Raw genomic sequence first — 23,718 nt, forward strand, 5'->3', positions numbered from 1 at the left:
TTGTTTTTCGATGTTATGAGACGTTTTTAATAACATGCTTGCTATTGTTTAGGTACTTTTCGAGGGTGCTCAAGAAAGTGGAGAAGAACAATGGGAAGGTTTTGTAGATGGAAGATTTTCTGGATTTTCTAATTTTAATAGCGCTATGTGTTTACGTACTTGTTATGTGTTATATTTTAATAGCATGCTTGTTAGTGGTGTTTAGGTGGACGATTCAAGTTGTATAGCTGGTGCTCCTTGTCTTGTCTTTGGATTTTCTAGACTTTTGTAGTGTATATGTTTTGTATACAACTAGTGTAAAGTAAGATTTATAAAAAATGAAAATTATATACTCATATGGGTACTCTTTTTCTAGCTCTCATAAAGAACTTTCTGAATATATAAAGTTTGTGAATTTTGGACAAATGGTTCGAAAGATAAGTCGTTTTTAAATTTTCTTTATATTATTTAAAATTGCTGACATCATCATGAGTCACCTTGGACTGAATAGTAAATTTTTGGACTAAATTGTAAAGGAGGAAGGTTATATGTGTATTTTCGTTATTTTAAATGACTTTTGGACTAAATTGTACCTAGTTAATTCGGGATGGACTAATCTGTACTTTTTGATGCGTTTTTGGACTAAACCGTTTTTTTCCCAAGAAAGATTGGGTCTTAGGTCTGTGGAAAGATAGAGGAAAGCAGGAAGAAGATGAAAAGGGACATCCTCCATATAGTGAAGGAGGATGGATTCGGTTATCTTCACACACATTGTATATTTGGGCAGCCATTTATATCTGACACTAGGCACATTGTTAAACTGCAACTGAGTAAAATCGCACTGCCAAATTTTGTCAAATTTTCATTGTGCATATATTTTTGGGGCAAGGTTAAATGGATTGTATAGTAATACAGATGGACCTTAAGGTGCATTACAATTTAGATTAATTCGAAAGCAAATACCCTTTCCTTATCATAAGAAAATACCCTCACTAGTCAGATTCCCTCATGCTGTTTAACTACTGCATCTTGGGCTGACGCTGCTGTAGCTTCACACCTTGAAATAGTTCAAGGCAGATTCACCACCAACCCCTATGGAACGGAAATGAAGGAAATACTCTGTAAATGTAGCATCTCTGTATACACGCGGATTTTCTTCAGAGATTAAATCATTGATAGGACCATACAACTTGGTGCTATTTGGTTTGAAGAAACATGGAACTGACACTCTTGGTTCGATCGGGTTAGCAAGTACGCGATGCTCCACACTCTTAAACTTGTCATTACTGACAAACTGCTCAAAAGAAAGAAGAAACAAAACAATGTTTTCATATGATTCGTGTCAACTCAAACTTAGCAGTTCTTGTAAATGATGAGTAATCATGCACAGTTGGAAAAGAAAAAGAATTACCTGGAAGAAATCACCAATGTTTACTATTAAAGCACCAGGGATAGGCTTCACATTAACCCAATAATTCTGGTGACGAACTTGCAGTCCACCGATATGATCTTGGAGGAGAATGGTAAAAAAAGTTGGGTCTGCATGCTTCTTTGCACCTAAGGTCACTTCAGGTTCAGGGCATGCTGGATAATAATTACCATTAATGGTCAAATCCTGGTTGCAGTCCATGCCTTTGAGATGGTTCTTTCTTAGCCCTAGAGCCTCTGAAAATAACTCAGTAAGAGCATCTCCAAGATCGATGATATACTTCCCGTACGCGAGCATAATATCCCTGCAAATGTCTGGCAATTCGTGGGGATTGACAGGTTCAGGACTTCGAAATAAACATCGAAAGGTATCCCTCCAATCAGCAGATTTTCCTTTGTAAAAGTCAAGAAACATGTTACATTGAAATTTTTTACCCTGGTCTTTGGTGTAGAATTGTTTCTTGACTTCCATATCTTGTTCATGAAATTTATGAACACTTTGTATCATTTCCTTGGTCACGGTGAGAGGGATTCCGTGATTTGACAATTGAAAGAACCCCCAAGTCATTGATGCACGCCTAATTTCATCGACAATATCTTCACGTCGGCTATCCATGCAACTTATGTCTATCAATGGAATCTCAACCCCCTCATCATGAACAGGTAAATCTTGTGCTAGCTCATCAAGTGTCCTGATAAACATTTGTGGAACCTTTTCAATTCCAGCATCAACCAGTCCTTTAACACCAGCTTTCGCATCATCGAAAGTCTTAAACTCTTTGTTACGATCATAGGGCAAAACTTCCATTTTGACGAAATTCCTATGAGTGACTTGTATTAGCAACAAAACAAGTATCAAGCAAAACAACCGATAATTACCAGATGTAGAATAATTTACTAGGCCAGTCTAAACAAATTTTCTTAGAGCTCCGGTGGAAATTGCTACCAGAACAAGACAATCAAACCACTAGGTGCTACTATATTGGCAAAATTATAACAAGGAATCGAAATACAACTCCAAAAGCATCATAATTTATACTCCTCCAATGTTGAATCACTTGGGAATTTAACATTATGAACCCTAAATGTGTTTACATTTCAATAAAGAAGTAGAAACAATGGAGAGTTTACTAAACTTACTTGTCAACAATGGATCTGTGGCAGGTTTTGGGTCTTCTTTATCAAAAATTTGAAATTTGGAAGATATGGAAGGAAGGAGATAGAGCTCACGAACTGCAAATATTCTACAAAATGAGAGCTTCCAATCGCGACCCACTTTCAAACTGAGTTAGTTCAATCTTTTCCATAATTGTTGTGTGAAGTGAAGAAGGAGAGTAGTTGTGGTGATCAAAACTGGAAAATTCATAAATTATGGCGTGCATGAATATGGGTCACACACTCTATTCCAGATGTCATGCTTGTATTGGCATGTAAAACTCATGTGGTTTTGGCATGTAATGAAGCTGGAATATAACCATCTCAACCTTAATTGACCGATCTACCTACGGGGTCGTTGACCTTTGTCGTGTGCTAGCTCCGCACACGGAGCAAACCCTTTGTTGAACTCCCTAAACTACTTCATAATTTACTGTTTGCCTTTTTTTCTTTAATGAATTCCCATTTTCCGAATGAATAAATAAATTCTTGTTGGCGGTGTGTTACGTTTTTAATCAGTTCTAATTTGGACACAGACAACGAGTACTGATATGGATATACGAAAACGGGAAAGGAATCACCAAAAGAAAAAGAAAAACCTGGTGGTGAATGGCGGGTTCGAAGTCGGGCCAGCAATTCCCAACAATTCCTTTGGTGGCGTTCTAATTGACGCAGAATCAAATTCAACTCGGTCGCCGTTAAACCAATGGGCAGTAGTGAAATACATCACTACAAGCAAAAGACTGAAGTTCCAGAAGGAGTTGCTGCAATCGAGCTTGTTTCAGGAGAATCCAGTGGGGTACAAACAACAGTTGCACTAAAAAAAAAAAGGTTCCAGAGTATCATTTGGAAGTTTCGTTTCTGAAAATAATGATGCATGTATCGGTAAATTCTTTATGGGTGTTCAAGCAGGATCAATAGTTGATGATTTCGTGATGGGAAGAAATAGAAGGGGGTACAGGGAGGAGTTTTTCATGGGTAATCAAAGCAGGTGTCACTCCTATTAGTTAGTATCCGATTTTTCTGTGGTCCTGTATTGATGAAGTTATTCTTCTTGCTTCATATGGCTTGAAAAATTGCTGTGTTTATTGGTATTGGGTTTCTTGTAACTCTTGCACAGATTATCAGTTAGAGATATTGTTGCAAAAGATGGAATGATGTTTGATTCCAATAACGTTTGTGTTTCTTTGATACCAATTTTTATAAGATTGTCTCTAGTGAATACAGTTAATTTCTGCTCAGATATAGAAGGCAAGAGAGGTTATGAAATGGAAAAAAGATTAGCAATGTAATCTCGCCAAGACCGTCATGTGGATTTAGCTTGCAGTAGGCTGTGCTCATACTGATTTTCATCACAAAACAATTGATCTGGATATTATATTAAAAACAACAAAGGTAGATCTTCTTTTCATAAGAGAATAATTTTGATCACAAACTCATTTTGATACTTCACTCAAGGACATTCCGACGGAGAGAGTTACTCATTTTGATACCCCATTCTCCAGCTGTTATACAGAAAATGGAATTATCTCTAGGGAAATGTCACCTGTGGAACATGAAAACTGAAGCATTTGTGGCTCAGTAGCCTTCAGAATTAAATCACCTAATTTCTCAATCTTCAAGCAAGCCTGGAGCGGCAGCAGCGACTCACTGCCTTTGATAACTACATTGGGGAAATCAAGCAAGTGGACCTCCATAGAGTCGAGCATTCCTTTACGAGTGACAATAATCTGCTTCGGATGCTCCTCAACTGGCAAGGACCGCACAAGAGCAGCTCTTGAGATGCAGTTTTCCGCTTGCCCAGCATGCCAAAGATGTTTCTGACCTGCCCCCACACTTATATGGATGACCTATACAGATACCACATATGTTTGTTAGGCCATGAAGTATAAACACTGAGATCAAAAACTAAATACATAATTTGACCAGCCGACTAGGCTTTGGCATAGGCCAGTGATGGGCAGCAAACAGAAGAATATCAGCACGGGATCTATTCAGGCCACCCATGGGCAGCAAACAGAAGAATATCAGCACAGGATCTATCCATCCTCTAACTCTTCCTTGGATGAATTGTCTCCTTGTGAACATTCTCTATTTCCAATGCAACTAACTCTGGATCTAAAACATGGGACAGATCCATAACTACACAGTCTCTACTCTGACCCAAGTCACTAACAAAATCTCGATGTTGTTTTTTCTTAAGCTTGCTACGGTCATCCTGAATCAAAGCAAGAATCATATTATTATCAGAAGACACAATGTCACATGGCAAACCATCTTTCCACATCAAAACTAACCTCCAGAAAGACCAACAGGATCTAAGATTTGATGATGAGGAAATTGAACAGAGGCATGATTTTAGATTGCTCGAAAGAAAGATAAAACGTCCATGATTGATGAGACAAATGACTGAATGATCTATGGTGAGAATAATAATCATGGAAATTTTATCTTGGAATTAAATAAAAAACTAGAATGCAAACTAATCTGATTAATGCAGGTTAAAGAGTTCCAATAGTGACCGGTGCTTATGAACTGACGAGTAATGTAAATTACAGGAATAATTCAAGAGATTGGTTTTTACCAGATCATTAAGCAGCAGTATCATTATTGAGGATTTGCTCTCTCAGTCTATTGTAATAGAATTACCAGCAATTTCAACAAGAGCTAAAAACAAAAACTTCACATCATGACTGAGAAACTGAATTGAGGATTTGGGAGAGCATTCATCAATGGAGGAATAAAGAGCAATTATATCTAGTAATCTGAAGCAGTCCAATTGATCGTCAAAATCATCAATCTGATGAAGGTAATAGAGCTTGCAGTAGTTGTGTTCATACTGATTTTATACACAAACTGAAAAAAAAGGACTAATGTTGCAACTTGCACATTCATCACAGAATTTAAAGGTTATCAGTGACTCTAGCCATAAATTGATCTAAATATGACTTTCAATTAGCTAAGGGAGGTTAGGTAATCTCAAAAGATTTCAGTTTTAGAGAACAAAACACAATACAAATTAAGAACAAGCAAAGACAGATCTCATTATTAAAAAAAAAAAAACAATTTTACACACTGAATTAAGTACAGAGTCTTGAGACAGAGTGAGGGAGATGACGTTGGAATGGCTAGCATGACTTCAACATGCACAATCTGTCTGTTTATTCAATCAGTTCGGGTCGTGAGATTGGGTTGTTAATTTACCAAGATCTATCTGTGTTTTCGTGTTTTATTGAGTTTTCATCCATGTGGGGATTGTTGGAAAACGATTAATAAAATACGAATTTTAAAGTTTTAATAAAAAATTATAATTTATTATTTTCTTTTGTGAATGAAAAAAATTATTAGTCCCACACCGTGGAGTTTACACTTTTTAGTTATTTTAAGAGACTATATAAGCTTTTAGTCCCAAATCGGGGGGGAGTTCATCTTTTTAGGCTGTATTATTCCATTATTGAACAAATTCACTACTTTTCTAAAATCTATGGAAAGGGGTTGCTCTATATTTTCGTAAACTAGAACGAGTTCAGTGGCATGATGTCGGAAGTTATTTTAATAACCAATGTGAGAGACCAGTAGGTGGACTCTGGAGCCACCAAGTTTTGCTTTGTTGCTGTTGCGGAGATTTGGGGAGCTCGTCCGTTTCATCAAATCAATCACTTCCACTATAAAGGAGCTAAGTATCAATAACTTTTGCTTATTTGAATTTTTCCTTGTTTTTGATTATTGCACCCAACAATCTTAAGACATTAGAATTTGTAATAATCATGGATGTTAATTGTGAAGTGAAAAACAAAAAACGAATTTTTGGTCAGTTGTAGAGTTTCGAATTTATCTCTTAACCTAGAAGGAATTTCGATGAACCCTTTTGACCTAATGTAGTAGCCATCTTGGTAGTTACCCACATAAAATTTTGGAATTTTTGGAGTTGTAAAAGTATTTTTTTGATATTTTACAAAACAGAGAAACGTTACTGAAAAATTCTGACGAGCAGAAATTTGTTGTTAACTAAAGTAGTTTTTATGGGGTAACAAAATTTATTGTTTTCTTTTGGAAAGGGACATGGATACCAGGAGAATGTGGATGAACACAATTCTTCCAAAGATGACAAACGCGAGAACATCAAACAACTATAAGCGTAGTCTTCAGAAGAAAGGTATGTTTCGTAAAACTGAATCCAGCATTACTTTAATTAAGGGTAATTGTTATGTTTGTAAAATTCCTGACCACGCGGCAGTAAATTGTAGACAACATAAAATCCTTAATAAGTAGAAAGTTAATGCTAATTTAGTTGAAACAAACTAGAACGAGTTCAGTGGCATGATGTCGGAAGTTATTTTAATAACCAATGTGAGAGACCAGTAGGTGGACTCTGGAGCCACCAAGAATGTTTGTTGAAACAAAGACCTGTTCACCTCCTATCAGAGGGTAGGGGATGTCGAGAAACTCTTTTTGAGTAACTCATCTGCAATAGAGGTTGCATAAAAGAAAAGGTCGAGCAGAAGCTCATATATGTAATATTCTCACATTGAATGAAGTTTTCATGTTCCGAGCATATACGAGAATCTTGTATCTTGTTCTGTTTTAGATGCAAAAAAGATTTAAGATCTTAATTGAATCCGGAAAACTTGTTGTAACTAGGCAATGATTTTTTAAGAAAGAGTTATAGGACTTTGGGTCTATATAAGCTTAACGGAAAAATGTGACGTCAAACAATTGGAGATGCTTCTTCTGTTTCTCTCACTCCCTACCAAGAAAAGGCTGTGGTTGTGGAAAAACAGCTAGACAGATTTGCGCTGCGACCCATTATGCTGAGCACCAATATACATATAAATTGCAGAAGTAAATTCTTTTCCCATCAGTTTTTAGGAGAGGACAGTAATATTTACTTCTAAGCATGAGAGCCAGTAGAACTCTATACTCCATTAGAACTAAAAATAGGAGATAACCGTCACAGCTACTACTTGTGTTACCTAAATGTCAACGTATTATTGCACCAAAACAAGGTCAGCAGTCAGAAGTTGGCTTTAGCACAAATTTAGGACTTCTTACATATCAGATAAACTGACAAGCCACGGCAATTTTAGACACGAGGCAAACATCTGGAGTATTTACAAAAGATGACTTTATGCAGAATTATGCTGCGTTGAATTTCCAAAACTAGACTGGCATAATATAACTTGCAATAACAACTAATAAGGAAGAGTGATGTTTATGTGATTCTTAGACCAGAACTGATTTTTGAACAACAGAGTCCCACAGAAAGAAATAGGAAATACAACCAAAAGAGTTCAATAGGGTACCTCTTTGACCAACTTGGTCCCAAAATATCAGTAAGGAAACTAAGCAATTACAAACAATACTCCTTACAACTTATGGTTAGTCGAGCGAGGAGTACCTTAACAGCTCTTGTCCTTGCCCGTTTCCTTCATGAAACAGTTATTTCGGGTTTCTCAATGTTGAAAAAAGACACCAAACTCCGCTTGAAAGTGGCAAAGTCCAACATCCCGCCTATAACATTTCAGAGGAAACCAACTTAGTCAGCATCAAAAATCTAAAAACTGCAATACTAGCATTTGAAAAAAATAGATTAGGAATGCTTATTGCCAACTCTTATAAACTTTCTGAAGCCTTACCACAGACGCAGAAGCATCAAGTTCACTGATAGGTGTTGAAGGAATTTTTTTTGCAGGCTCTACGAATTTGCACTATCAAAAACCAGGATTGCATATGGAAGTGTGGTTTTGAGCTTCAATTTATCAGTTTCCATGTTTTTGAAGCTCACTGACTCTTCAATGATCATATCATGGGATTCATCGGGCTTCAAAACAGATTCGTCACCGGTTCACCGGACTTCAAAACATTTTATGAAGATATTAATTATTCAAACATATTTTGTAGGGTTCGACAGAGATGGAACATGATTCTACTCAGTGATCTTTACTGTAAGAACAGTATATCTCTTACTGTATCAACTAATTATCTGTCTAATCAATGATCACTACTGCAAGATCAGAATAAAGCAAGATCCTACAAATGCTGCAATCTTTTCATGAAATATTCTTATTAATTTCGTCACAATTTATGCTAGAATTGTAGCTGTAAGATAACCAAAATACAATCTTTGTACAAGGAACAAGTTTTGAAGCCTCATTAAGAACACTTGTGGCTTTCGTACGCAGTTATGAATTCCATACAACAGTCGAATTGATGAGCCACAAAAATTTTAGAATTGAAGCCAATATCTACAGCATTCTGAAAAGGTCATGGTCTGTGGGGAAGACAAAGTTGGAACTAAGAGAAAGAACCATGTGGCATTGAATTTCCAGAACTAGACTGATCTAAGTTCAAGCCATCAGTAGTCACATTGACCAAAAACCATCAGTAGTCATATTGACCAAAAATAAAGTTACAATAGCAGTCTACAAGGTAGCTTGCTAACTGATCGTTCTCATGGAGACGCAAAAGTAGCAGTATTTGAAGACAAAACAATTAACTTAGTTGTGAACAACAGAATGGAATCATAAATTATATTAGTTATCACAGAGAAATTAATAGGGAAGTTTCCTATTCAAACTACCACTTTCTGCAAAATGACACTAGTAACTACAAAACTAACAGAAGCAGTATCATAACAGTAGACGAAAATATGTAAAAGTATATATGTGGATCCCTAAAATTATCTATCACGCAGTGTTAAGAAGTAAGTATTCCCTACTACTGCAAAAACACCCATTTCCTGGATTTTGCCTGCATATACTTATTCAACTCCATGTGTACATGAAATAAGTCACTAACGTATACATCACATTCTACCATCGAAATAATGTCTAATCACCAACAAAATGCAGAATTAACAAAGAAATATACCCAAAAATAAAGAACACGGCTATTGGGTCGACTATGTTAGGTTCACACACAAAGGTTAATAGTAATCCAATTTCTTCAAGATGAAACTCAATGTCTGTAGAATGGTATAAATAGTACTTCTAGAAACTCAACGAAGATTACCAGTTTATATATTTTCAGGGCTCACCATCCTCCTGGAGCTGCTCGAAAGAATAATCACGGCTTCCGGTCTCTTCAATTTCAACTGTCTCCATAGTTGTTGTACCTTCTTCTCCTAATTCGTTCAGCGAAACTAAGGTGCTCTTGTGAAGGGATACTTCAAGAAGCCAACCCATAAACTTCACAAGCCTTTTCGAGGTTGAAGTTTTTGGGTCATAAATGCTGATATAGTTATATCCGTAAGCTAAAACTCGATCACTCTTCGTAACAGCAGACAATTTGCTTATGTCAATCCTAAACTCTTTACTCCAAACCAATGACTGATGTTCCTCTCCCTCTTTCATGTCCTGATTGAGATTCTTGTTTTTCAGTAGCCATATGTCATTAACTCTGTCTCTTTCGACCCATAGATAAATAGCAAAAGACAAACAACCATCCAAAACCCTTATCCTAGCGTCACACCAATCACTGTTTGGTGGCAAAGGAGGTGGTTAAATATGTTCACAAAACTGTTCCTCAGCCAAATCAAAGGGGATGATCATTTCCAATTTATCGTCCAGCCAATAAAGAGATTCATTAGCAAAGATACCTTGTGCCCATTCATAGTTGGATTCAAAATTGAAGTTTCCAAGCTTTCTCCAACCATTTCCACTGCCTAGAGTATACACATAGACTTCTATATGGGTCTTCAACACATATATTTCTACAACTTTGTACTGATTTGCTGAAAAAACATAACCAAATCCAATAGAATATGTGTTGATTTTGGGAAACATAGCATTTTCTCTGGTGACAGGGTTACAAATCCAAACAGATGGGTAGTAAAGGTCAAGTAGACAGATCAACCCATTACAGGAACCAAGAAAGTAAAATTGCTTAAACGGAGGGGTGAAATTAATCCTTCTAATCCTCTGAATTGGTTTAGTTAATTCATCATGATTCTCATTGTATTCAATATACCAAAAAATTCTCTTCAGATACGTCAAAGCAAGAAAACCCAACTTACCGGAATCAGCAGCAGAACCGGAAGGATGATTGAGATATTGGGAGTGCTTCTTGGAGAATGATGGGTGATGAGAAACAAGATTTCTCCAATTTAAGCATATAACTTGCAGTTAAGGACTGAATCAACAGATAAGCGAGCTAAAACGTCTAATGTAATCTCCAAAGGGATAATCTTAAAATAATCCATGAACCCTGAAATGAAAGAAAGATGTAGAAATTAACATTTAGTCCCAAAGTTGTTGGGCTTTAGACATTCTAGTCCTGTCCTTTCAGGCCTATTATTAGGAGGTCCAAATTTAGCAAATCCTGAACGAGTCAGTCCAAATCCTAACGGTTCAGTACAAATCTAATTTTGATGACGATTAAAATAACCCTCCTATCAAACCCATTCTAATATTCTTCCCAGATATGTTTTTTCTACTTTTCATCCATCGTGCAAACCTCGTCTTTTTTCCTCTTTTAGATCTGCTGAAGATAGTGATGGTGATTTCCAGTTACAGTGGATGCTTAATAAGTGGTGGTGTGGTGGTGGTTTCGAAAATATGTTTTTCAGAAAACATTTTTAGATCTAAGATTTTTAGGTGAGAAAAGAGGGAATTTCGAATCATTTTCATAATTTTATTCTTGCGAATTTTCATTTTATTCTCATATCTTTCGTTCCTCTTATTCAATATTGTTGTTGTTTCATCATATTTTAACTTTTGAGGTTTGATTTTTTTCTTTCGTTGGAGGATTATTTGATCGATTCATTTGTTTCAATTGAAGCTTTTGAATCTGTAACGGATTGATTTAATGATCATTACTTCATAAAAAAAAATTCATTATGATAATAGGGTGAGGTAATTCGTTTGATTGTCGCTTTGATTTTTCATTTGTGGTTCTTTAATTTTGATTGTAAGCTTTATTTTAAGAATAGATGTTGATTTTTTTTGTACGTGATTCAAATCTTAGAATTATCATATGTATGAGATGTTTGCTAATCAGGTGTGTTTTCTTTAATAACACACTGAAATTCATCAGTGGAGATGAATTGATAGAGTATTTAACCTTTAGTTTATATAGCATGTGTATATTATTGTACACTTTTAATTTTGATTCTATGCTGAATTCAGAGTAGGTGGAATTTATTGATGGAGCCAACAACAGTCAGTATCATTGTCGCCGTAAGTTTGATCTACTGAACTATTTTAGGTTGTCGATCTTGATAAATCTGTCATTTAGTTTTGTTTTTTGTTTTTTTATTTTAATCTTAATTCAAAGAATCCATATAATTGAGCACACAGTAACACACTATTCTATCATAGTAGTGGGTAGTGGAAAGACTCATTTTCACCCAAACTCTTTAATATACTCATTCATATGAAGCTTTAGTAGGTTTGCGATTGTGGCGCTTTGGTCGTTAAAAGAGAAATGAAAGTATACTCTTTAGTTTGGTATTGATTGGTACGAATCCGGCCTACAAAAAAGAAAAAATAATATGCCAGATCAAAGGGAAATTTTTGACCAAAAAAACATTAAACAGTCACTCTTGGTAAACTATGAAAAAGTACTCTAACACGGTAGTAGGCCTTTCAGCCGTACTAGTGTCATCTTGCAGGCCGTAAACATTAAACAGTCACTCTTGACTTATAGTCTTGCACTCCAACTAATTGATTAATCATTTTCTATATTTAAAGTTTTAGATCTTTTGAGAACCAACTGAAATTTGACATGCAATTTGTGTGCATGTTATTAGGGACAGACTGATGTATGTTAATTTCCTATTTTTTGAAGTTTAGCCACCTGGTCTGAAAACATGAGTTGACACGTAGTAGTTTTCCTTGGTGTTGATTACAAAAACATTGAGATATCTTAAGTTAGTCCATAGACTTTCTGTTCCAATATTAAGCATAACAGTCAAAATGTTCTTTGCAGATCATTTCTAACTTTGATCACTTCTTCCATGAGCCTGCTCAGAAGTTACCTGCTTCTGTTGCACCTCCACCGGCTGCCAAGTAAGGATTTTGATCTCTAATTTTTCGAATATTTTGTTTCTTATAAGAATACATGGACTTCTGTTTTCTACTTTGGTTTAAGGGAATATTTTTCTGACGAAATATGTTTTGCTAAGTTATGTAGGATACCAAAGAAAGCCAAGATGCGAGACACTATTGTGTTGAACATCTTAGGATTATTTCAGTTTGTGCTCATTTCTCTCCATATCAATAAGATTTTTTTTATTTTTTATTTTTGCTTGAATTTGTATATGAGAATTTAGACTTTTTGTCTTTTCATTTTTCCTGGCATGGTTTGGTTTTGTTTTCTTAATTTGTTTCCCAAGGTTTGTCACTAATGTATATTACTTCTTAGAACACTTCAAATTATCTAAATTAGGTATGTGGAGCTAGTAGGCAAGTGAAAGAAAATGAGAAAACAATCGGAATGTTGGCTAGATATTTTGTCATGTACATTTATTATGGATTGGATCATTGGAATGTCGTTTTGAATTTTGGATTTTATGTAATTGATTGGAACTAGGACGGAAAGGATGATATAGAGTTTTTTGCGGTTCTTTTCTTTTACTGCCATGGAAAATGTAGATTACAATTTACAATAGAACAAGTGTGCGGTAGTAAATTTATTTGTGCACCAGTTTACAATAGAATAAGTTTACTTCATTATACGAGGTGTAGTTATTTGTACACCATTTTTACGTAGTGTACTTTTTAGTGCACCAGTTTTATCATACTGGATGTAAGTTGTGCACTTTGTTTTCGCATTGATTATGTACCAGAAACTATAAAACTAATATTTGCATTCTGACTTGTCTACTACAGTGACCTTATGACATTCAAGGGGGTTGTTATGGATTTTTTTTCTTTTGGATACTTTTAGTCGAATTGGTTGGTATTATCATGAGGAGTCAGGAGTCTGACTCTTTTACGTGGAGAGTCTAAACTGGTGTACAAACTGGTGCTCCAGTCTATTTCCTATGAGAAGTAGCCTGTTTGTGGGTAAGAATGCTTTATTTCATCCATATTTTGTAGGTGTGTACATACTTGTGCACCAGTGTATTTTCCATGAAAAAAGTAAGTCCAAATGTGGGTATGAATGAGTGATTTCATGCATGTTTTAATGGCTCCACAAGCTTATGTTTGGTATCATCATTATATAGACTTGTCATGCTTTTGATCAGATAATCCTATTCTAACCTGTTTCCACTTTTGTTTGACAGCAAACGTGCAAAGAATTGGTGAGCTTCCACGTCTAACCTGACTTGAATATTTTACTACACTGACAAAGAGAGGTATGTTTTGTAATTCTAATATGTTGGTCTCCTTGGTCCGATCTTAGTTCAGTCTTACATAATGCTCAGAAGAATGATAATGTGTAAGCCTAGTGATCTTCAAAATGCAATAAAGGATGCTTTATTCTAGCAGTTCAAGGTCTGTAGAGTTGCCGATTTAGCTTGACAGTCTCTCTTAGCAATTAGGTTACCATCCTTCTATGGGTGTACATATTGGTGCACCTGTATTGCAAAGGTATGCACCGGGAGTACAAGGGTACATCCTGGCATGTTGTTCGGATCACTGATATACCCTAATGAGAAAAGTGTGCCAACTGACATAATCTGGAGGAAATACATGTTGACATAAGCTATGTTTAGCTGTTTAGACTCACTAGATCATAATGTAAAAGAGATTGATTGGGTTGAGCAAGTGGATGGCAACCAAATAGCTGGATTTGTTACCAAAGGGAAGGGTATAATTTGTTAATTGAAAACAGTTGACTTAGCTAATGCAATATCCTAGACAAAGTTCCATGTTATTTAATAAGCCATCATCATGAAACCAGCTTTATACTTTTGTCTGTCTAATATAATTGTTATCTCAATAACATATATGCATGTTTTGGGTATAAATGATGGATTTTTGTAAGTGTATACCTAGTTGTACATCATTGTGCTCTCTCATTATTTTATGGTCTTTTTTTGTTATGTATGTTGGATTTGTTGGGTTTTTGTAGGTGTGTACATAGTTGTACACCATGTACAATCTCAATAACATATATGATTTATTTTGTGGGCGTGGATGTTCATTTTTTAGGTTTTTTTATAGGTGTGCATAGTTGTACACCACTGTATTATCTGACAATATATGCATATCTTGTGGGTACAGATGATGGATTTTCGTAAGCATGCACATAGTTGTACACAACTAAGCTATCTTGTGATCATATGTCCTTTTATGTAGGTATATATGTTGGATTTTTGTAGGTATGTACATCATTATACAATCTCAATAATATATATGACCTGTGTTGGGCGTATGGATGTTGGATTACTTGGATTTTTAGGTGTGTACATAGTTGTACGCCATTGTGCTATCTCAATAATATGGTCTGTTGTGTGGGTATGGATGTTATATTTTTTCATTGTGCTCTATCAATAATATAAAAAAACTAATTCTTGATGAAATCCTAAGTTGTTGTTTTTCGATGTTATGAGACGTTTTTAATAACATGCTTGCTATTGTTTAGGTACTTTTCGAGGGTGCTCAAGAAAGTGGAGAAGAACAATGGGAAGGTTTTGTAGATGGAAGATTTTCTGGATTTTCTAATTTTAATAGCGCTATGTGTTTACGTACTTGTTATGTGTTAGATTTTAATAGCATGCTTGTTAGTGGTGTTTAGGTGGACGATTCAAGTTGTATGCTGGTGCTCCTTGTCTTGTCTTTGGATTTTCTGGACTTTTGTAGTGTATATGTTTTGTATACAACTAGTGTAAAGTAAGATTTATAAAAAATGAAAATTATATACTCATATGGGTACTCTTTTTCTAGCTCTCATAAAGAACTTTCTGAATATATAAAGTTTGTGAATTTTGGACAAACGGTTCGAAAGATAAATCGTTTTTAAATTTTCTTTATATTATTTAAAATTGCTGACATCATCATGAGTCACCTTGGACTGAATAGTAAATTTTTGGACTAAATTGTAAAGGAGGAAGGTTATATGTGTATTTTCGTTATTTTAAATGACTTTTGGACTAAATTGTACCTAGTTAATTCGGGATGGACTAATCTGTACTTTTTGATGCGTTTTTGGACTAAACCGTTTTTTTCCCAAGAAAGATTGGGTCTTAGGTCTGTGGAAAGATAGAGGAAAGCAGGAAGAAGATGAAAAGGGACATCCTCCATATAGTGAAGGAGGATGGATTCGGTTATCTTCACACACATTGTATATTTGGGCAGCCATTTATATCTGACACTAGGCACATTGTTAAACTGCAACTGAGTAAAATCGCACTGCCAAATTTTGTCAAATTTTCATTGTGCATATATTTTTGGGGCAAGGTTAAATGGATTGTATAGTAATACAGATGGACCTTAAGGTGCATTACAATTTAGATTAATTCGAAAGCAAATACCCTTTCCTTATCATAAGAAAATACCCTCACTAGTCAGATTCCCTCATGCTGTTTAACTACTGCATCTTGGGCTGACGCTGCTGTAGCTTCACACCTTGAAATAGTTCAAGGCAGATTCACCACCAACCCCTATGGAACGGAAATGAAGGAAATACTCTGTAAATGTAGCATCTCTGTATACACGCGGATTTTCTTCAGAGATTAAATCATTGATAGGACCATACAACTTGGTGCTATTTGGTTTGAAGAAACATGGAACTGACACTCTTGGTTCGATCGGGTTAGCAAGTACGCGATGCTCCACACTCTTAAACTTGTCATTACTGACAAACTGCTCAAAAGAAGAAGAAACAAAACAATGTTTTCATATGATTCGTGTCAACTCAAACTTAGCAGTTCTTGTAAATGATGAGTAATCATGCACAGTTGGAAAAGAAAAAGAATTACCTGGAAGAAATCACCAATGTTTACTATTAAAGCACCAGGGATAGGCTTCACATTAACCCAATAATTCTGGTGACGAACTTGCAGTCCACCGATATGATCTTGGAGGAGAATGGTAAAAAAAGTTGGGTCTGCATGCTTCTTTGCACCTAAGGTCACTTCAGGTTCAGGGCATGCTGGATAATAATTACCATTAATGGTCAAATCCTGGTTGCAGTCCATGCCTTTGAGATGGTTCTTTCTTAGCCCTAGAGCCTCTGAAAATAACTCAGTAAGAGCATCTCCAAGATCGATGATATACTTCCCGTACGCGAGCATAATATCCCTGCAAATGTCTGGCAATTCGTGGGGATTGACAGGTTCAGGACTTCGAAATAAACATCGAAAGGTATCCCTCCAATCAGCAGATTTTCCTTTGTAAAAGTCAAGAAACATGTTACATTGAAATTTTTTACCCTGGTCTTTGGTGTAGAATTGTTTCTTGACTTCCATATCTTGTTCATGAAATTTATGAACACTTTGTATCATTTCCTTGGTCACGGTGAGAGGGATTCCGTGATTTGACAATTGAAAGAACCCCCAAGTCATTGATGCACGCCTAATTTCATCGACAATATCTTCACGTCGGCTATCCATGCAACTTATGTCTATCAATGGAATCTCAACCCCCTCATCATGAACAGGTAAATCTTGTGCTAGCTCATCAAGTGTCCTGATAAACATTTGTGGAACCTTTTCAATTCCAGCATCAACCAGTCCTTTAACACCAGCTTTCGCATCATCGAAAGTCTTAAACTCTTTGTTACGATCATAGGGCAAAACTTCCATTTTGACGAAATTCCTATGAGTGACTTGTATTAGCAACAAAACAAGTATCAAGCAAAACAACCGATAATTACCAGATGTAGAATAATTTACTAGGCCAGTCTAAACAAATTTTCTTAGAGCTCCGGTGGAAATTGCTACCAGAACAAGACAATCAAACCACTAGGTGCTACTATATTGGCAAAATTATAACAAGGAATCGAAATACAACTCCAAAAGCATCATAATTTATACTCCTCCAATGTTGAATCACTTGGGAATTTAACATTATGAACCCTAAATGTGTTTACATTTCAATAAAGAAGTAGAAACAATGGAGAGTTTACTAAACTTACTTGTCAACAATGGATCTGTGGCAGGTTTTGGGTCTTCTTTATCAAAAATTTGAAATTTGGAAGATATGGAAGGAAGGAGATAGAGCTCACGAACTGCAAATATTCTACAAAATGAGAGCTTCCAATCGCGACCCACTTTCAAACTGAGTTAGTTCAATCTTTTCCATAATTGTTGTGTGAAGTGAAGAAGGAGAGTAGTTGTGGTGATCAAAACTGGAAAATTCATAAATTATGGCGTGCATGAATATGGGTCACACACTCTATTCCAGATGTCATGCTTGTATTGGCATGTAAAACTCATGTGGTTTTGGCATGTAATGAAGCTGGAATATAACCATCTCAACCTTAATTGACCGATCTACCTACGGGGTCGTTGACCTTTGTCGTGTGCTAGCTCCGCACACGGAGCAAACCCTTTGTTGAACTCCCTAAACTACTTCATAATTTACTGTTTGCCTTTTTTTCTTTAATGAATTCCCATTTTCCGAATGAATAAATAAATTCTTGTTGGCGGTGTGTTACGTTTTTAAATCAGTTCTAATTTGGACACAGACAACGAGTACTGATATGGATATACGAAAACGGGAAAGGAATCACCAAAAGAAAAAGAAAAACCTGGTGGTGAATGGCGGGTTCGAAGTCGGGCCAGCAATTCCCAACAATTCCTTTGGTGGCGTTCTAATTGACGCAGAATCAAATTCAACTCGGTCGCCGTTAAACCAATGGGCAGTAGTGAAATACATCACTACAAGCAAAAGACTATGAAGTTCCAGAAGGAGTTGCTGCAATCGAGCTTGTTTCAGGAGAATCCAGTGGGGTACAAACAACAGTTGCACTAAAAAAAAAAGGTTCCAGAGTATCATTTGGAAGTTTCGTTTCTGAAAATAATGATGCATGTATCGGTAAATTCTTTATGGGTGTTCAAGCAGGATCAATAGTTGATGATTTCGTGATGGGAAGAAATAGAAGGGGGTACAGGGAGGAGTTTTTCATGGGTAATCAAAGCAGGTGTCACTCCTATTAGTTAGTATCCGATTTTTCTGTGGTCCTGTATTGATGAAGTTATTCTTCTTGCTTCATATGGCTTGAAAAATTGCTGTGTTTATTGGTATTGGGTTTCTTGTAACTCTTGCACAGATTATCAGTTAGAGATATTGTTGCAAAAGATGGAATGATGTTTGATTCCAATAACGTTTGTGTTTCTTTGATACCAATTTTTATAAGATTGTCTCTAGTGAATACAGTTAATTTCTGCTCAGATATAGAAGGCAAGAGAGGTTATGAAATGGAAAAAAGATTAGCAATGTAATCTCGCCAAGACCGTCATGTGGATTTAGCTTGCAGTAGGCTGTGCTCATACTGATTTTCATCACAAAACAATTGATCTAGATATTATATTAAAAACAACAAAGGTAGATCTTCTTTTCATAAGAGAATAATTTTGATCACAAACTCATTTTGATACTTCACTCAAGGACATTCCGACGGAGAGAGTTACTCATTTTGATACCCCATTCTCCAGCTGTTATACAGAAAATGGAATTATCTCTAGGGAAATGTCACCTGTTGAACATGAAAACTGAAGCATTTGTGGCTCAGTAGCCTTCAGAATTAAATCACCTAATTTCTCAATCTTCAAGCAAGCCTGGAGCGGCAGCAGCGACTCACTGCCTTTGATAACTACATTGGGGAAATCAAGCAAGTGGACCTCCATAGAGTCGAGCATTCCTTTACGAGTGACAATAATCTGCTTCGGATGCTCCTCAACTGGCAAGGACCGCACAAGAGCAGCTCTTGAGATGCAGTTTTCCGCTTGCCCAGCATGCCAAAGATGTTTCTGACCTGCCCCCACACTTATATGGATGACCTATACAGATACCACATATGTTTGTTAGGCCATGAAGTATAAACACTGAGATCAAAAACTAAATACATAATTTGACCAGCCGACTAGGCTTTGGCATAGGCCAGTGATGGGCAGCAAACAGAAGAATATCAGCACGGGATCTATTCAGGCCACCCATGGGCAGCAAACAGAAGAATATCAGCACAGGATCTATCCATCCTCTAACTCTTCCTTGGATGAATTGTCTCCTTGTGAACATTCTCTATTTCCAATGCAACTAACTCTGGATCTAAAACATGGGACAGATCCATAACTACACAGTCTCTACTCTGACCCAAGTCACTAACAAAATCTCGATGTTGTTTTTTCTTAAGCTTGCTACGGTCATCCTGAATCAAAGCAAGAATCATATTATTATCAGAAGACACAATGTCACATGGCAAACCATCTTTCCACATCAAAACTAACCTCCAGAAAGACCAACAGGATCTAAGATTTGATGATGAGGAAATTGAACAGAGGCATGATTTTAGATTGCTCGAAAGAAAGATAAAACGTCCATGATTGATGAGACAAATGACTGAATGATCTATGGTGAGAATAATAATCATGGAAATTTTATCTTGGAATTAAATAAAAAACTAGAATGCAAACTAATCTGATTAATGCAGGTTAAAGAGTTCCAATAGTGACCGGTGCTTATGAACTGACGAGTAATGTAAATTACAGGAATAATTCAAGAGATTGGTTTTTACCAGATCATTAAGCAGCAGTATCATTATTGAGGATTTGCTCTCTCAGTCTATTGTAATAGAATTACCAGCAATTTCAACAAGAGCTAAAAACAAAAACCTCACATCATGACTGAGAAACTGAATTGAGGATTTGGGAGAGCATTCATCAATGGAGGAATAAAGAGCAATTATATCTAGTAATCTGAAGCAGTCCAATTGATCGTCAAAATCATCAATCTGATGAAGGTAATAGAGCTTGCAGTAGTTGTGTTCATACTGATTTTATACACAAACTGAAAAAAAAGGACTAATGTTGCAACTTGCACATTCATCACAGAATTTAAAGGTTATCAGTGACTCTAGCCATAAATTGATCTAAATATGACTTTCAATTAGCTAAGGGAGGTTAGGTAATCTCAAAAGATTTCAGTTTTAGAGAACAAAACACAATACAAATTAAGAACAAGCAAAGACAGATCTCATTATAAAAAAAAAAAAAGCAATTTTACACACTGAATTAAGTACAGAGTCTTGAGACAGAGTGAGGGAGATGACGTTGGAATGGCTAGCATGACTTCAACATGCACAATCTGTCTGTTTATTCAATCAGTTCGGGTCGTGAGATTGGGTTGTTAATTTACCAAGATCTATCTGTGTTTTCGTGTTTTATTGAGTTTTCATCCATGTGGGGATTGTTGGAAAACGATTAATAAAATACGAATTTTAAAGTTTTAATAAAAAATTATAATTTATTATTTTCTTTTGTGAATGAAAAAAATTATTAGTCCCACACCGTGGAGTTTACACTTTTTAGTTATTTTAAGAGACTATATAAGCTTTTAGTCCCAAATCGGGGAGTTCATCTTTTTAGGCTGTATTATTCCATTATTGAACAAATTCACTACTTTTCTAAAATCTATGGAAAGGGGTTGCTCTATATTTTAGAGGGACCCCAAGGAAAAATATTTTATATTGTTTTCTTATGCATTCGCGATTTTCCTTAAAAGTTTTTTCGGAGTTGCCAAGCTCAAGTTGAGCATCTACTACATATGCTAGTAGTAGGTGTAGTAGGGTGTTTTATCCTGAATATATTCGTTCTGTGAGGGCTATAGCATCACTCTTGAGTGTAGCTGGGCGCTAATGTCTTAAGGGCAACGTGTTGAACACATGACTCACTCTGTTTTTCCAAAGTTTTGCTTTGTTGCTGTTGCGGAGATTTGGGGAGCTCGTCCGTTTCATCAAATCAATCACTTCCACTATAAAGGAGCTAAGTATCAATAACTTTTGCTTATTTGAATTTTTCCTTGTTTTTGATTATTGCACCCAACAATCTTAAGACATTAGAATTTGTAATAATCATGGATGTTAATTGTGAAGTGAAAAACAAAAAACGAATTTTTGGTCAGTTGTAGAGTTTCGAATTTATCTCTTAACCTAGAAGGAATTTCGATGAACCCTTTTGACCTAATGTAGTAGCCATCTTGGTAGTTACCCACATAAAATTTTGGAATTTTTGGAGTTGTAAAAGTATTTTTCTGATATTTTACAAAACAGAGAAACGTTACTGAAAAATTCTGACGAGCAGAAATTTGTTGTTAACTAAAGTAGTTTTTATGGGGTAACAAAATTTATTGTTTTCTTTTGGAAAGGGACATGGATACCAGGAGAATGTGGATGAACACAATTCTTCCAAAGATGACAAACGCGAGAACATCAAACAACTATAAGCGTAGTCTTCAGAAGAAAGGTATGTTTCGTAAAACTGAATCCAGCATTACTTTAATTAAGGGTAATTGTTATGTTTGTAAAATTCCTGACCACGCGGCAGTAAATTGTAGACAACATAAAATCCTTAATAAGTAGAAAGTTAATGCTAATTTAGTTGAAACAAACTAGAACGAGTTCAGTGGCATGATGTCGGAAGTTATTTTTAATAACCAATGTGAGAGACCAGTAGGTGGACTCTGGAGCCACCAAGAATGTTTGTTGAAACAAAGACCTGTTCACCTCCTATCAGAGGGTAGGGGATGTCGAGAAACTCTTTTTGAGTAACTCATCTGCAATAGAGGTTGCATAAAAGAAAAGGTCGAGCAGAAGCTCATATATGTAATATTCTCACATTGAATGAAGTTTTCATGTTCCGAGCATATACGAGAATCTTGTATCTTGTTCTGTTTTAGATGCAAAAAAGATTTAAGATCTTAATTGAATCCGGAAAACTTGTTGTAACTAGGCAATGATTTTTTAAGAAAGAGTTATAGGACTTTGGGTCTATATAAGCTTAACGGAAAATGATGATGTGAACATAGTTGATTCTTGTGTTTTCTTTGTGTGATTGATTATTTTACGTGGTAGACTTGGAACCGTAAACTTATAAGTCAATGCTTAACTGGCTAACATAGGCTGCGTACCCAAATTTAGTTTGGATTTTGAACACAAAAGTGAAATTTGTGAAGAATCAAAATATGCTATAAAACCTTTTAACACAAGTAGATTTCCTTGATTCTTATTAACTTGTGAAGAGAATTACTTCTGTTGAGATGCTAATTGATATTGCTTCCATAAACAACTTGCAGATACATCAGATGGATGTTAAGAAAGCTTATCTAAGACCGTGAATTAGATAAAGAAATTTACATAGACCAACCTGAGGACTTTTTAGAGAAAGGTTATGAAGACAAAGTTTATAAATTGAACGAATCTTTGTATGGTTTTCAAATAAGCACGTAAATAATGATCATGTGATAATGTGTAGTGGATTTAAGTTAATGAATCTTACAAGTGTATTTACAAGTAACTTATTAAGGATGCCTGTGTGATTGTATGCTTGTATGTTGATGATATGCTTATACTTGATACAAACATAGATGTGATTTATTCCACTAAAAGCATGCACTGAATGAGAACGTTGACTAGAAAGACTGAGGCCCTTTTGATGTAATCTTAGGGATGAGGATTAGAAGATAATCAAACATTTATAGTATTAGTCATTCTCATTATGTTGAATTTGTGCTTATGAGATACAATCAGTCTGATTGAAATCCTGCGTGTACTCCATACGATTCTTCTTGTAGACTCGAGAAAAATAAGGGTAATGGAGTATCTTAACTTGAATACTCAAGAGTTATAGGATGTCTGATGAATTTAATGAACTGTAAGAGTCCAGACATTGCATATATTGTGAGTAAGTTAAGTATATATACTTGTAATCCAGAACAAGATCATTGGGATGCACTTAGTAGAGTATTATGGTACCTAAAATACTTTATTACCATTTGTTCGATTTGCGAAAGGTATCTTGTTGTCCTTGAGGGACTTTGTGATGCAAACTGGATAGTTGACTCAGAGGAGTCTAAGTCTACGAGTGGATATGTTTTCACTCTAGCAAGAGGGTTTGTTTTTGGAAGATTTTCATACAAACATATATTGCTCAATTCATTATGGAATCTGAGAGTATTGCGTTAGATAAAGCACGAGAGGGGGCCGAGTGCCTAGGATGCTTTTTAGAAGACATTCCTCTCTAGCATAGGCCTGTGCCAGCTATATATCTAT

At 35.7% G+C, this 23,718-nt stretch overlaps 4 protein-coding genes across 4 annotated transcripts; all 4 read right to left on the reverse strand.

Moving 5' to 3' along the window:
- Positions 1 to 828: 828 nt before the first annotated feature.
- LOC113341093 (1-aminocyclopropane-1-carboxylate oxidase homolog 1-like) lies at positions 829 to 2,768 on the reverse strand. The gene is made up of 3 exons (XM_026586118.1): positions 2,548 to 2,768; positions 1,391 to 2,228; positions 829 to 1,273 (listed from the first exon to the last, which is right to left on the reverse strand). The coding sequence occupies exons 2-3, from the start codon at positions 2,213 to 2,215 to the stop codon at positions 1,031 to 1,033; spliced, it is 1,068 nt and encodes a 355-aa protein (XP_026441903.1). The 5' UTR covers positions 2,216 to 2,228; positions 2,548 to 2,768; the 3' UTR covers positions 829 to 1,030.
- A 1,194-nt stretch (positions 2,769 to 3,962) lies between these two features.
- On the reverse strand, positions 3,963 to 5,241 carry LOC113341095 (pre-mRNA-processing-splicing factor 8A-like). The gene is made up of 2 exons (XM_026586120.1): positions 5,147 to 5,241; positions 3,963 to 4,412 (listed from the first exon to the last, which is right to left on the reverse strand). Exons 1-2 carry the CDS (start codon positions 5,168 to 5,170, stop codon positions 4,071 to 4,073), a joined length of 366 nt encoding a protein of 121 aa, XP_026441905.1. The 5' UTR covers positions 5,171 to 5,241; the 3' UTR covers positions 3,963 to 4,070.
- Positions 5,242 to 15,868: 10,627 nt separating this feature from the next.
- On the reverse strand, positions 15,869 to 17,807 carry LOC113341060 (1-aminocyclopropane-1-carboxylate oxidase homolog 1-like). Its single transcript, XM_026586095.1, has 3 exons — positions 17,587 to 17,807; positions 16,430 to 17,267; positions 15,869 to 16,313 (listed from the first exon to the last, which is right to left on the reverse strand). The coding sequence occupies exons 2-3, from the start codon at positions 17,252 to 17,254 to the stop codon at positions 16,071 to 16,073; spliced, it is 1,068 nt and encodes a 355-aa protein (XP_026441880.1). The 5' UTR covers positions 17,255 to 17,267; positions 17,587 to 17,807; the 3' UTR covers positions 15,869 to 16,070.
- A 1,159-nt stretch (positions 17,808 to 18,966) lies between these two features.
- On the reverse strand, positions 18,967 to 20,606 carry LOC113340834 (pre-mRNA-processing-splicing factor 8A-like). The gene is made up of 2 exons (XM_026585894.1): positions 20,188 to 20,606; positions 18,967 to 19,453 (listed from the first exon to the last, which is right to left on the reverse strand). The coding sequence occupies exons 1-2, from the start codon at positions 20,209 to 20,211 to the stop codon at positions 19,112 to 19,114; spliced, it is 366 nt and encodes a 121-aa protein (XP_026441679.1). The 5' UTR covers positions 20,212 to 20,606; the 3' UTR covers positions 18,967 to 19,111.
- Between the last annotated feature and the right edge of the window lie 3,112 nt (positions 20,607 to 23,718).

The sequence above is a fragment of the Papaver somniferum genome, unplaced genomic scaffold (genome assembly GCF_003573695.1).
Source record: "Papaver somniferum cultivar HN1 unplaced genomic scaffold, ASM357369v1 unplaced-scaffold_24, whole genome shotgun sequence".
In the NCBI taxonomy this organism is placed as follows: domain Eukaryota; kingdom Viridiplantae; phylum Streptophyta; class Magnoliopsida; order Ranunculales; family Papaveraceae; genus Papaver; species Papaver somniferum.

What these genes read in the sequence shown, in the direction of transcription:
- LOC113341060 (XM_026586095.1), bottom strand. Translation starts at nt 17,254, where the DNA reads ATGGAAGTTTTGCCCTATGATCGTAACAAAGAGTTTAAGACTTTCGAT. An exon ending in ACATTGGTGATTTCTTCCAG is followed by an intron (nt 16,314 to 16,429) that starts GTAATTCTTTTT and finishes TCTTTTGAGCAG; the next exon opens with TTTGTCAGTAATGACAAGTT.
- LOC113341093 (XM_026586118.1), bottom strand. Translation starts at nt 2,215, where the DNA reads ATGGAAGTTTTGCCCTATGATCGTAACAAAGAGTTTAAGACTTTCGAT. An exon ending in ACATTGGTGATTTCTTCCAG is followed by an intron (nt 1,274 to 1,390) that starts GTAATTCTTTTT and finishes TCTTTTGAGCAG; the next exon opens with TTTGTCAGTAATGACAAGTT.
- LOC113340834 (XM_026585894.1), bottom strand. Translation starts at nt 20,211, where the DNA reads ATGATACTGCTGCTTAATGATCTG. An exon ending in TACTGCTGCTTAATGATCTG is followed by an intron (nt 19,454 to 20,187) that starts GTAAAAACCAAT and finishes GTATCTGTATAG; the next exon opens with GTCATCCATATAAGTGTGGG.
- LOC113341095 (XM_026586120.1), bottom strand. Translation starts at nt 5,170, where the DNA reads ATGATACTGCTGCTTAATGATCTG. An exon ending in TACTGCTGCTTAATGATCTG is followed by an intron (nt 4,413 to 5,146) that starts GTAAAAACCAAT and finishes GTATCTGTATAG; the next exon opens with GTCATCCATATAAGTGTGGG.